The following is a 14,151-nucleotide window of genomic DNA, read 5'->3' as shown; positions in this document are numbered from 1 at the left end:
TGGCACTCGGCACACGGGAATCGATCGCGAAGTCCGATCGTTCCCTGGTGACAACGAACCTCGGTCTGCCGCGCTCGCCAATGTGATATCAGCACTACCCCTACGCTGGGAAAACGCCACTTCACTCGTTTTCCGGCAAGCTTGCAGCTGCCGTCAGTGCTGCGAAGTCCTGCCCTGTCCTCCAAGCTCCGTCGGGCGCCGGGCGTCCCGGGAGGGCGTCTCGGGGGCCGCTCTGGGGACCGTTCGGGCGAGGGGCGCCCAGAGGGCCTCCCAGAGGACTCGGCGAAACCCAGGCGAACGTCGGTGATTCAAAAACACCTCAGGAAGTCGTGCTTCCCAAAGGCAGGTGCCGCCTTCGCAAGGCTAGAGCTCCCCAGCGCCTCCAGCTCTCACAGATCTTCTCTCGCCTCTGGTTTCCCACAGCCCGGGGCCGCCGCTCCGCGCGAACAGCGAAGGATGCGGGCGGTGCCAGGAGCTGCTGGCCTACCCCCGCCACACCCTCAGGCCTCGCCGCGGCGCGGCCAACGCCTCCGCCACGTGCCCGCCTCCCGCAGCCAGAACGCCCGCGATTGGCTGGCGGCGCTGCCCGTCGTGAGGGGAGGGCGCGGCGCCCGCAGGCCGGCGCGCCTATTGGTCGTGGCGGCGGCGGCAGTGCGCGTGGTCGGCGTGAGGAGGGGGAGCCGGTGGCGGCGGCGGCGGTGGAACGGGCGGAGGCTGCCGGTTTCGTAACCGTCGCTCCTCCTCGCTGGCTCGCGGGCTGCGAGGCCTGGGTCCGTCGGGCCGCGCCGCGCGGGGCCGCTCGGAGTGGAGGCCGCCTGGGGGCGGGCGGGCTGGAGGCGCAGGTAAGGAGGCCGCGGGCGGGCGGGATGAGGGAAGAGGAGGAGGCCGCGGCGGAGCCGGCCGCTCGCGTGGGCGCCGGCCGGGCCCGAGGAACCTCGGCCCGGCCTGAGGAGGCCGGCTCGCCGGGAAGGCCCCGCGCGGCCCGCGGCGCGGGCGGCGGCCCCGCGCGGCGTCTGATGCAACCTGCCGGCAACACCCGGCGGGGCCGCTGAGCTCATCCCTGGCCGTGGCCCAGGGCCGCGGCGCCGCCCGCCGACCCCCGCGCTCCTCCCGGGCGCCCCTCGCTGCCAGCCCGGGACAGGACGGGGCGGGGGACGAGGTGTGCCCCCTCCGGAACCCGGCCTCTTTTGGGGAAACGGGCATTGGTGACAAGCTAGGCTCGTATTGGCCCCCGGGGATAAAGGGTGTTCCCAGAATAGCAAGAGGAGGACCGTGCCTTACCGTAGCGCCACTTCGGAAATTGCCCGCCCCTCCAGAACTGCTTGGCCAGGGGTAGGCGAGACTTCTGTTCAGAAGTTAGGAGGGTGATAAAGTGGGCAGGGAAGGCGGCTGATTTTTATTAAATACACGACTTTACAGAAATGATCCTGTGCTTACTTAGGGAGCTGTAATTTGAATATCCTGCAGTTCACTGCTGAATATAGGTTAGATGAACGGGCAGCAACCACGAGTTGAATAGAAAAGAGAAGGGCAAGGAATGAAGCGCTTCATTAGCATGTTGGAGGGAACACAGTAAAGAAAATCGCTAGCAGAGGTGTCTAGATGAACGGAATGGAAATGCATATTTGGGGGGGAAGGATAATCTGTTCTTCCAAGGAGGCTTGTATGTTTTCATTTTTGAGAAGGTTTGTTTCGTTTTCCTTTTGTCTGAGGTTTGTGCTGTAATCTGGCACCTTAAAATGTGTCAGTTTCAGAAAGGTTTTAAGGTTAGTGGGTTACACAAAAATTGGTAGTTTTCTCTCCCGAGCCTGCACTCAGGGAATCCTTATGTGAAGAGATTGTCCTAAATTCAGATAGGATATGCGACTCCCAAATAAATTTTGGAAAGAAAATACTACAGGGGTTTGCTTTCCTAAGAACTTGTGCCTCTAAAAGTTCTTGATATTGAAAAGTTAAAATCTGGTCACTGTTACCACTTGATTAGTATTTGGCATGAGCTATTCTTAAAGTCGATTCTCTGTTTCTGGAAACACTTACTGTAAACATGGCTAAATAATTACAGGATGCTAGTGAGCTGAAGAATTTCTCAGTTTCTTGATTTCCTGCTTCTGGTGGGTCTACTTGGCTTAATCAGTCGTTTGTAAATACCTGCCTAAAAAACAGGTGAAGACAAAATTTCATTTTTTTCATAATATCCTTTAAATTCTCAAGAGCACATCATTGACTGTCAGCAATTGTCTGATCTTGGAGAGGTGGGTTCGTCTGTAGGGATTTGAACAGCACATGGTGAGGCCCTGGTAAAGACAACTAGGACCTCATGGGGCTGAATTAGGTCTTATGGTCTAGGATTGCCTCACCTGATCACAGTAATGTAAATATAGGTAGCCCCAATTCCAAATTTATTGGGTATTCTGGGGAGGGAGTGCTTCCATGGGTTCTTGTAGGTACATTGGTTTCCTACCTTTTTGGCTTTCCAGCCCTGTTGGTTAAAAAAAAATTTTTTTAAGCATGATTTCCTAATGGAGGTATATTTATAAACAATGTGTGTACTCTTTTTTTTTTTTTTTTGTATGTTGTAAACCATAACAGAAGTAGATTAAAAAGGTAACGTTAAAAAAAAGACAAGTGAACATACATTTGCTCCATACTCTAGTGGACTGCTTATGTACCCCCAAAGGGATGTACCCTCCTTCATGGACCCCTGTTTTGGGTCATGAAGCAAGCGGTGGCAACTAAATAGAAATCCTGCTCCTTTGGGCATATATGGACTTTGCTTACCTTTACATCTCTTGCAGTATGGAGTTGTCAGACCCTGGCAACAGATGCCTAAGAACTTGAGATTATCAATTGGAACACATAACTGGGCTAAGTAGAAAAGCAAGTTCTCAACTGAAATAAAGCAAAGACCAGACTAGAAATGATGTTCATTGTATAGATTGGGTACTCAAAGGAGCAAGTGGAATTATATTTTTATTTTCATGTACACCTTTAAGAAAGACCAAGAACCTAAGGAAGTAAGACCATAATATCTTAACACTCCTGATTTAATTGTGGTTGTTTTAAGAGATTTCAGTACTAGAGAACCTATTTCATTTCTGTATATGATGTTTATAAAAATAAATATTTTCTTTTAGCCTCTGAGCCAGTATTTGACAAATGTTTCCCCTTTTTAAAATTATTTTCATTTTATTTTATTCCTTTTTACTATTTAAAAAAACTTTTTTTAATGTTTATTTATTTTTGAGAGAGAGAGAGAGAGAGAGAGAGAGAATCCGAAGCAGGCTCCAGGTTCTGAGCTGTCAGCACAGAGCCCGATGAAGGGCTCGAACTCATGAACCGTGAGATCATGACCTGAGCAGAAGTCGGACGCTTGGTATGGTTTACAACATACAAAAAAACCCCGACTGAGCCACCCAGGCGCCCCTCATCATATTTATTTTAGATAGAGAGTGAAAGTGGGGGAGAGGGGAGGAGGGAGAGGGAGGGAGGGAGGGAGGGAAGGAGAGAGAGAGAGAGACAGAATATGAATGAATGAATGAATGAATGAATGAATCTTAAGCAGGCTCTGCACTGAGCGTGGAGCCTGATACAGGGCTCGATCCCATGCCTCTGGGGTTGAGACCTGAACTGAAATCAAGAGTGGGACGCTCAATCGACTGAGCCAGCCAGGAGCCCCTCGACAGATACTTCTTGGGCACCACCACTATATGGCTCACCCTGCACTACTAGATGCTGAGGGTGTGGACATGAAGACAGATCGGTGCCTCTAGCTTAGTCTCCAGGGAGAGCTGGCATTGACAGAGAAACTGGGGGAACCACCTGGACAGCAGTACAAAGAAAAGAGAATGCAGGACCATTTAGGGGGTTGATAGTGGTTCAGTGTTGTTGAGGTGTGAAGTGTAAGGGAGCAAGGGCTGGAGAGAGAGTTGATACCTTCAATCTGATCCTACACACTGGAGCAGGTTGGAGTGTTCGATTGCTCTGGAGGCAGTGGTTGGAGGGATCACAGCTAAACCAGAGGAGACCAGTGCCCCTTGAGAGATGATGTCAGCCTGAGGGAATTAATTCTGTGGCATTCGGATGGAGACGGTGGTGGGTTGTAAGTTTTTGGGAGCTGGGTGGGTAGCCTTGTCACATACCAGTGATTGTAAAGATTTGGTGTCAGGGAGAAACATCTATGAGTGTTTTGGAGTGTGGACATTCACTGAGGAGATTGGAGTTAAAAGTTTATTTTGGGGGGCATGGGGAGGAATATCTGGTTGTACGTATGTGAAAAAAGATGACAGGAGGATTAGGAAAATCCTTGATAAGTTTATTTTCCCAAATGAAACTTGAGAGAAATTTGTTTTACTCATTCTGGCTGCTCTGCGTTTTCAGTGTGTTGCTGCTTTGAATGAACACTCCTTGAATTAAAAAATTTGAATTAAAAAAAAATGCACCTCCTCATTGTGAATCTGCAGCAGTGGCTCTCACACTTCATCACTTCAGGGTCCCGTTGAAACAGGATTGCCTGGGCCTATTCCTGGAGCTCCCAATCCTTCTGTCTGGGCAGCCCGAGAATTTGCATTTCTCACAAGTTCCCAAATGCTGCTGCTGCTGGTCCGCACTTTGAGAATTACTGCTCAGTTTTTCTGCTCCTCCCTGCTCGAATGATTCACATGTAAGGAAGTAAGGCGCCACCCTGCTTCCTGTAGAATGAACTTTGGAATAGTATTTGTCTACGCAGGAGCCAGACTTTCATTTGGGATTGAATATCCAGGTTTGAAATAAACTAGTATTTTTTTTGCCCATTGTAGGTGCTCAATAAGTGTTTGTGGAAGGAACAAGAGCGTAAGTGACAGTGTAAAGTGGGTAACTTTTGGAGGCAGCTATTTTGCTTGTGTAAAAACAGTTGATACTCTGGAGTCAGCTTTTTTGGACCACTTGGCTCTGACCCCCTTTACTTGATTCATTTTCCTTAATGGATATTTTTTTCACTTAAACTTTATTGGCTTTGGTTGAGGAACTTTAAAACAACAACATTTTTAAAGTTCTTAATATTTCTAAGTTTCCCTTGCTTACGTTTTTACCAATTTGATAATTACTCTTTGTTTTTCAAGCCAAAGGGCACATTTTCAAAGTCCCCCCTAGTATGTTCAGCCTACTATGTTCAGCCCCTCTACTATGAGTCAGACTGAGGTAAAAAGAGCTCTTCTCTATTCCTGTATCTCTGGGTACCAAAATGGACATGAACGTCACTGAATTTGGAACCTGTGTTAAAATCTTTTAGTGATTTGGGCATAAAAAGCCGAGCATAAGGCAGGAAGAAAAGACTTTTTAGTACTGAAGTTCATGGTATATTTTCAGAGTCAGAAGGCATCTTACCATTCTACATCCCTCATTTGCAGATGGGGAAATCAAGGCCCCAAGAAGGAAAGGATAGGTTCCGAGCAAAAGAGGGGAGCCGGAGCCAAGACAGTATCGACCTGGTTCCTCCTGGTCTGTACTTCTTTGGATCATTCTTATCTTTGTGTTGTCTATAGATTAGTTTTAAAGATTAAAAACATAATTGGCATATGAAAAGTTAAAAAGTTAAAGAAGATGACCATGATTATGATAGTTGAAACAATCCCAGGAGAAGTGTTAAACACGTTTTTAAAAATTGACTAAAATATTATGCCCACTTTACACCAAATAAGCAATAATGTTGATGGCCACTAACACTTTTAGTGGTAAGGTGGCTCAAATTAATACTGAACTGCCACTGTTTAACTGGAAGAAAAATAGGCAACATAGTAAATTATCGAAGGAGATTGTGAAATGTCCACTACTGAAGATAGACTTGGAGTAGATATTGTCCATGGTTTAGAAGGAAGCTTTCTTTTTTGCCTTATGTTGGAGTGAGAACAGATGGCCCACTAGCTCAGGGCTGCCTGCATGGCTGTGGAGACCATTGAAAGTAAGGATATAGCGACTTTCTAAAAGCAAAGATTTTTAAAAAGCAGGCCAGTAAACAGTGTTTTATACAGAAATGCCCAGCTAAAAGTTTGGGTGAAGCTTCTGGTGTTTACTAACTGAGCTTAAGAACTATGAGATGTACTCATTTGAGGCATTTCAGAATTCTGGCCCCAGGTTTTTTCCACTGATGTAGTTTTGGCAGTTTTGAGAAAAGAAGACAGGATAGTTTTAAGGTTCATAACATCGCTTTCTGAATTTCCAAGAGTAATTTGATTTCTTGCTGGACGTGGCTCAGCAGCTTAGTCAGTTTGTCTTGAAGTGGCCTCAGGATAGGATAGGTATCCTTTTGACACCTCTTGAGGCAATTGTAGGGGCCTAGTTGGACTCACAGTCATCCACACACGGCCAGTTTCCAAAACGGTGGCTTCATTTCTACGGGCGGCACTGCCGTGGCACTTGGAGTCGGCGTTTCCCCTGAGCCCCTTCTTCAGTGGGCCGTGGGTGTGGGCACTGCCGCTGCTCGGCCTCTGTCTGGCCTCAGCCCCAGGCTTGCTCTGCCTTGGATGCATCTTTAAGGCTTTTATGTCTTTCGTTGCGGTTCAGGTTGCCCATGTTTAGATGTGTTTATTACGTCAAGAAGAAAAAAAGCACTGTTAGAAGAAGCATGGTGGGGTGGGACAGCAGACTGGGTGTCTCAGAGCTCCTAAGTCTAGGATCCAAGAAACAAACTTAGGAAATCTATGTAAACTAGTTCTCTTTGAGGCAATAAATAAATAAATTAAAAAATAAATAAATAAAAACAAGCCAACACCGCCCGCCCCCGCTTTTCAGAATATCCCATAAAGATGTACTCTGGGAGGAGAGGCAAGTCCTCGATGACTCCGTCCCTGTATGTTGGCATCAGGAGTGTGCGGCGACCCTGATGAGTAGTGGGGACCAGGCGCTGCGCTGCAGTACGCTCGTTTGACGTGAGCGGACAATCGAAACTTTTCTCCCCTTCTTTGCAGGTGTCTCTTCTATCATAATTGAACTCAGGTTTTCCATGTTTAACCCAAACAGCTCATTTCTCTCTGGCAGATTGCCAAGTGCTATTAGTTCATATGTGCTACCTAATTAGCGGTATTCTTTTGTTTTTCCTTCCATTTTTGATAACAGTCGCAGATGGGTAGTACCCTCAGGGGTTCAGGTGGGCTGGATTTGGCCTTATGGTGCTTCTGTACTAACTCACCTTTCTAAATTAAATGATTTAGACTTCTGAAACATTGGAACAGTTGGCAGTTGCTGTAGACTTTTCTCAGCATAATCAATTAATGTTGGCCTGCTGTTAGGTACTTGCAAGTTTAATCTCATTTGATCTTGTCATTTCAAACATTTTAATGCAATTTATTTTTTAACTAGGTACATGTGAAGATTTCTTGGCAGCTTAGTGTGGAAACCGTTGATCACCTTGCCCTCATTTCTACCTGTTCCGTGTCAGCAAGAGAGCGTGCCCAAATGAGCAAGATAGCACAGCAGAACAGTACTCCTGGAATAAGTGTTATTCATACTCAGGCTCATGCCAGCGGCTTACAGCAGGTTCCTCAGCTGGTGCCTGCCGGCCCTGGGGGAGGGGGCAAAGCCGCGCCTCCGAGCAAGCAAAGCAAAAAGAGCTCGCCCATGGATCGAAACAGTGATGAGTATCGGCAGCGCAGAGAGAGGAACAACATGGCTGTGAAAAAGAGCCGGTTGAAAAGCAAGCAGAAGGCACAGGATACACTGCAGAGGGTGAATCAGCTCAAAGAAGAGAATGAACGGTTGGAAGCAAAAATTAAATTGCTGACTAAGGAATTAAGCGTACTGAAAGACTTGTTTCTTGAGCATGCACACAACCTTGCAGATAACGTGCAACCCGGTGGCACTGAAAATACAACAACTCCTGATAATGCAGGACAGTAGACCTCACCCCTTCCAAGTTCACGGTTTGTGGCTTGAACGTTAAAGGTGTGACTACCTACACCACTCGTATCAATGGCCGAACGTTGTCTTGTTCCATTATTCAAAGATCCATTGAAGGTTGTTTTCTAGGATCAGCACTGAAGAGTTGATTAGTTAAAAATGTTAGCCATGTAATTTGAATATCTAGTTTTAAATGATACGGATTTTTTTGTGGGGATAAAACAAAGTTTTAAGGTATATGGTAAAAAAAAAAAAAAAATCCTGGACCTCGATGTTTTTAATAAATCCTCACTTCCCAAGAAATGCTTCTTTTCTAGGTTGATAAAAGGAACGGGGAACCGGCAGGTCCTGCAGGAGGTTCTTGGTTTTACTGGAGATGGTTAATTGGACTAAGAAAGTTGAATGCCATTTGGTTGATCTATTTGTGATTTTTTTTTTTTTTTCTAAATTATGTACTAAAAATCCTTAGGGCTATAGAAATCAATCACTTTGTGATTTGGAGTGATTCTATGTATAGCATAACCCTTGTTTTAGCACGATTAGTATTGTTTCCCCAACAAGTACAAGTTTCTGAGTAGCAATGCCATGTTAAATAAAGTCCCATTGTGTTTTAGAGGCAGTATACAGCCAGTTGGCTTAAAAATACAAATAATTAGGAGGCGAATAGGTTTTTTAAAAATAAGAGTAAAGCATATTAGAATTATGCTTTTGGGACACCTTTGGGTTATTGAATCGGTGTTATTTTGTTTTCTAACAACAACAATAAACCAAAAGACAGCTCTGGTTTAGAGAAACTTGTGCACCAAAATTTTTGTTTCTGTAGATGCTAGTCAAGTAAGCATTTTTAAGTTACCATTTTGACAGCCAGGTTAGTAGACAGAATGCCTTGTTTACCGATTGAGATTTAGGTAGTTTCTTCTATGTCCAAATATCTGCAATGGGGCCATGATTTTTAAAGGCAGAAATGTCTTGGTAAGGATCATTTGGCATTTAATCCTAACCAAGTGATTATTAGAAAAATACATCATCAACTCTAGGCCATCTCCCCAAATAGTATAGTCTAAGAAAACTTGAAAATGTAAGGTTTAACCTTTAATTTATTTCACATAAATACATCTTTTTATATTGTTCTTGTGACATTTCTTTTTCTAGTTAGTGGGCTATTCTAGACTTTTTGTACCACTGCTTCTGTTTGTTTATTTGTATGCTTTGTATCCCATAAATTATTTTAGAAAGAAAATACTGATAAAACTCAGGATATTGACATTTTTGTCGAGACTAAAAAATGGCGATTACTAAAGTTGGGGAATCTCTAGAGTTTGGTTTGTATCAGTGTTGGTAGTTTTGATTGTCCGTGTTGATTTCTCTTTTTTCTTTCTTTCTTCCCTTTTTTTTTTTTTTTTTAGCACAATTCTAGCTCAGATTTGTTGGTGTGTGTGTGTCGGTGTGTGTGTGTCAGTGTCAGTCTAGGCTGGTGACAAGAGTCTGAGTCACCTCTGAGTCACCTCTGGTTAAAACATTTGTGTTACCAGGTATCTCATTTGAACATGGTCACCTTTTGGCCACATTGTTGTTTTGTGCTAGGACCTGGAACAGTTTAACCAGGATGTAACTCAGGTCGCACCCTTAGGTTGGTCTGTGCTCTTTTGGGCAGGCGAAGATAGCCCGGTGACCTGCGATTCAACAGAGCCATCACTGAGTCCATGGAGCCTCTTCCGCATGTGACTAGGACCCAGTGCTGTTCCAGGAGAGCCACCATCCCCGGAGGCTTCACTCCCTGGACAGCCAGGAGACAGGATCGGGGGTTCTATTAGGGTCCAACCCCAATGTACTTTGGCTGGAGTATCAGTGTACTTACAGGTTGATGGATTTTTTTTTTTTTTTGCCTAACTAGGAGATAGCCCCAGAATCCTACTGAATCTTTAATAGCTGACCCATGTTCTATAATTAACCTTATTAGAGGTACAGTTAGGCCACTTGAACCTTTAAGCACCTAGAAAGGTGTTACATTAAATCTCTTGTTTACCAAAAACTGTGTTTCAGAAGTTGATGTCCCTATGGAATTTATGGTTACCAATTATATGGATTGAGTTAACTTGGAAAAAGAAGTTGTAGGGAAATCATCAGGGGTGTACACTTGATATTTCAAATCAGAACATAAGATTGAAACTTTTGGAAAAATTGACTCAAGCTTTCCTGTTACCTATGCAAACAAGAACTTTAGCACAAACAGTCATTTATTCGTAGAACAAAAATGTTAACCGTCGTCTTGACTGTCTTACTGAAGTGTTTGGGATTGAAAGTTTTTAGTTTGATAGATTCATTAGTGTAAAATTGAGGGAAACCAAGTATGGGGAATGGGTACGTTTAGAGCTTTGGGAATTGTAAAATGACTTTTGTAACTTTTGTTCTGTAGGTTACATATGAACCGTTAGGATTTGATCTGCCTTTGCAGGCGGGTCCAGTGGTTTAGGAATTAGGCTTTCGTGTAAATTTCTAGCTGCGTCTGCGTCTCCGGAGACAGGCGTGCTCTGGCCGGTGTTGGCTGCAGGTGGGGAGATCGGAGCTCTTCTGCTGTCTGGCCCCTTTCAGTTATTGGGATGTGAGCTTAGATACTTAGGATTCTTACTAAGAAGTAGTAGGACGTTAACGGCATATGACCAGATTTTTGAAATTCGGGTCATGAGTGTGAAATTCTGAAATTTACGTTTAAAAAAAGGTAGTATGTGCAATTTAATATTTGGTATTAAAAGAAATCAGCTTTTGATGTTTCTTAATCCTCATTAGAGGCTTGAAACTTTGTACCTGAACCACCCAGTTAGCACTCAGAGTGCTTTTTGATGCCTTAGAAATAGGAAGCAATTTTTTGTTCGACAAAAGCTAGGGAGGAGAAAGTTCATTCTATAGCTGTTAGATCTGCCTCTCAGGAAAAAGCCCTTAACTTGTTCTTTTGTTCCTGGCTTTCCTCAGTTTGTGAGATTACTCTATTTTTTTAAATATAATTTTATTTCTTTCAATGAATATGAAATAAAAACACACTTTGGAATAATGACTGCATTTCATTGTGGGTTTCTTTATGTTCGATACCAGGGAAGTAGTCCAGGTGTTGGCTCTGCAGAGCAGGCGGTGCGGTCTCTCCCGTTTCCAGCCCAGGGCAGGGGTGAAGGCAGGGGAGCGTGGGGGACAAGCAGGAGTGCTTCTGTCCAAGCCTAGATTTCCCTGAATGGCCAGGAACATCATCTTCTGCGAAGATGGAGCGCCTCTCCAGTCACACGCTTTGTCGCGTGGTCTAATCCACGCGAGTGTGCTAGACTAGGGGAGGCCGAGCTGGCGTTTCCTGCGCAGACACCTGGTGTCTCGGTGTGTGGTTCCCATTCACACAGTGGCAGGAGGTTCGTTCTTTAGGCTCTGAGGTAGACGGGGATGTCTTTCCCCTAACAGTACAATTTGTGGTACGTACACCATCTCCATTTACACGGTGCCAGCGTCTACAAAAGTGAATAAATACTGAATCCGTGCTGACTTGAGTGTCTCAAGGGAAGATGTCATTTAGATACGTCTGTGATCCTTCAGCTATTCTCAGGTCTTGGGAAATAGGTTTCCACTCACTGCCTCTTAATGAAAATTGTAGTGCAGTAATTATTTCTGTGGGTAGGACGTCCTGTCTTGAGTTTTCTATAGAGGTGATTTGTGAAGGTGCCAGCTGTTTTTTAATAAAAGCACTTTTGGACCTGCTCTGTCGGTGTGTAGAGTCCATATAGCTTTTACTTGTCTTCAGACCACCAATCCTGAAGGTTCTTTCACTGCCACCCCCACTCCTCAAAGAGCTCTAGGCCTGCAAGTGAGGCAGGGGTGCCCCGGGGGGCTGGGGTTGCAGAACTGGGCTTCGTCGCAAAGGGGGTTGTGCTTGTTTGTAGCTCAGATAACTGGGTCTGGCCACACCCTCTGAAGCAGCTGTTAGAGCCAGGTGCCTTCCCACATCCCCGCCTCTCAGTCCTACCCCCTAAATGTGCCTCTCGAACCTGTCTGCTCCCCTCCCCTCCCCCGCCTTCTGCAGAGCCATCATCCGCTCTTGTCTGAACTTTGTCTCCTTGGACCATTGCGTGCTCTCCAGAACCTTCTGTCATTCCCCACTGCACCCAGTGAGGCCCGCTCTCCTTGCGATGTGGCTCCATTTGGTCTTGTTGACTTAACATCCCTCCATTTTCTAGCCCTCGTTTCTTTGCTGTGGCTGCAGGGCTTTTCCAAGCTCTCTTTACTCCTTGGAACAGCTCAGGTCTGGATGCCTCCTCTTTGCCTTGCTTTTCACTTTGAACCCTTCCTATCTCAGCCCCACCCTGGCTTTCTAGACAAGGTCAGTCCTGTTACTTCCCTTCATGGCACTTTTCAGTGTATAAGATCATGTATTTGCAGCCTCCTTGGGATTCTCTCTCCCTCTCTCCCCCTCCCCCGCTCGTGCGTACTCTCTCAAAATAAACAAACTTAAGAAAAAAAAAAAAGATAATATATTTGTGCTTGTTTGTTCAAGGTGGCGAAGTCTCTCAGTAAACTACAGGCTCGGAGAGCAGGGAATCATGTTTTTATACTACACTGGCACATAGTGGATGTTCAATTATTTATTGAATGAATACCTAGACCCTTCCAGGGTTTCAGAAAGCCTTGTTTAGTGCTGTTCAGCTTTCTGGAAGGGTCTCTAATGTATTTCTGAAGCTGTATGGATTTTTGCAGAGGTTTGGAGACTTGAGTTGGGTGCTCCCTCCGGAACACGGGGTGGAGGGGAGATCTGTTGCCACCCCCCCCCCCCCCCCCCCCACCCCGAGCCCTGCACCAGTAGAGAATGCCCTTTGCCTTACTGACCTGGGCAAAAGCAGTCATACTATGTTCCCAGTGTCCCTCTTGAACAAAGAACATTCAGTGACTGAGATTTTTCTTTATGCTTTTTGCCTTCTTGAGAATCATGGGAAATGGGCAGTTTGGAGAGGAGATGTCCCAAGGAAAGGAAGGACAAAGATATATAATACACTCAGCTATGTTTTTTAATGAACACCAACTAAACTATCCATTTACAGTTTCCACCTAACTGCCACTGATTCTATCCTGGCGGTGGGCGAATTGAAACCCTGTATGCCACAATGTGTCTCAGGTACAGCTGGGCTGGAGAAACGTTTGCTGAACTCAAACTCCTGACACTCAAGACTGTCGTTACTCAAACCGCTCGGCGTCACCAAGAACTTAGGGGCTGTCTGTGCACCAGCAGAAAACCTGAAAAAATGGTGGTTACAGATCTGAGAGGCAGGGTGCCTGGGTGGCTCAGTCGGCTAAGCATCTGATTCTCAGTTTTGGCTCTGGTCACGATCTCACGGTTGGTGAGTTCGAGCCCCACATTGGGCTCTGTGCGGATAGCGTGGGACCTGCTTGGGACTCCCTCTCCCTCCCTCTCTGCTCCTCCCCAGATCACACATAAGATAAACTTAAGAAAAAAAAAGTCTGAGAAGCAAACAGGAAAAATGGTTTCGTTTTAACTTGGTCACTTCACGAGCACTTTTGCGTGCCTGTCGCAGGAAGAAATCATCTGTACTAAACGCTTCAGTGGCTTTTCAAGGCGTCTAGCTTGGGCCACAGTTTTCCACCCCATGGTGGTTTCACCTCTGGTGTCCTGTCTTATGTGCCCTTCATCTTGGCTTGGAAACTCCTGGATGACGGCACCGTGAGGAGACAAACCTGGACCGGTTCGGCACAGAATCCCCCAGCCCTGGGTTCTGCGGGAGTGCGGAGCTGGGCCAGCAGAGGTAAGGACAGGCATTCTGCCCTCGGCAGGGACCAGGCCCCACCGGCCTTGAAGTGTCCCTGGCGGAGAGGAATCTGGCCCGTGGGTTTACACTTAGGGAAGACGTGGTCTCAGCAAACACGGAGGCCACGAGAAAGCTCACCTCTGCCGTGGAGCTGAGCTGGGGGGCAGTGTCTCTCGGGCAGATGCCGGCTTGGCCAGCACGTCCGGTGTGAAAAGGAAGTCAAGGCAGGGAATCTCTGCAAGTCTCAAGTTTTAACTATGCCTTAATGCCCCCTTCAGAAACGCGGCTTTGAGGCCGTAGCCGTATCAGAAAGGCTTCTTCCTCTGCCGCTTCACCTTTTCCCGTGCAAAGGCGCGTGGAGGCCGGCTCCAGCTACGCGCCCAGCACCCGGCGCTCTGCACCGTCAGCGCCCACGTCCTAGGTCCGGCCACGCGTGCTCATCTGCAAAGGGAGAAAGGACAGAGAGGGAGCCGCGCACAAAGGCCCA

At 46.3% G+C, this 14,151-nt stretch overlaps 1 protein-coding gene across 4 annotated transcripts; it reads left to right on the top strand.

The window, feature by feature from the left end:
* The first annotated feature begins 737 nt into the window (after positions 1-737).
* CEBPG (CCAAT enhancer binding protein gamma) lies at positions 738-10,924 on the top strand. 4 transcript variants are annotated; one of them, XM_042919272.1, is made up of 3 exons: positions 1,168-1,332; positions 5,388-5,478; positions 7,336-10,924. In XM_042919272.1, the coding sequence occupies exon 3, from the start codon at positions 7,432-7,434 to the stop codon at positions 7,870-7,872; it is 441 nt and encodes a 146-aa protein (XP_042775206.1). In that variant the 5' UTR covers positions 1,168-1,332; positions 5,388-5,478; positions 7,336-7,431; the 3' UTR covers positions 7,873-10,924. The 4 variants fall into 4 exon arrangements, with proteins under 4 accessions (XP_042775208.1, XP_042775207.1, XP_042775206.1 ...); XM_042919274.1 differs by lacking the exons at positions 1,168-1,332; positions 5,388-5,478 and adding an exon at positions 738-842; XM_042919273.1 differs by lacking the exons at positions 1,168-1,332; positions 5,388-5,478 and adding an exon at positions 1,033-1,159.
* The last annotated feature ends 3,227 nt before the right edge of the window (positions 10,925-14,151 follow it).

Source organism: Panthera leo, chromosome E2, assembly GCF_018350215.1.
Source record: "Panthera leo isolate Ple1 chromosome E2, P.leo_Ple1_pat1.1, whole genome shotgun sequence".
Lineage (NCBI taxonomy): Eukaryota > Metazoa > Chordata > Mammalia > Carnivora > Felidae > Panthera > Panthera leo.
The sequence above is the reverse complement of the archived record's forward strand: the minus strand, read 5'-3'. Positions and strand labels throughout refer to the sequence as shown.

What these genes read in the sequence shown, in the direction of transcription:
- CEBPG (XM_042919274.1), top strand. Translation starts at nt 7,432, where the DNA reads ATGAGCAAGATAGCACAGCAGAACAGTACTCCTGGAATAAGTGTTATT.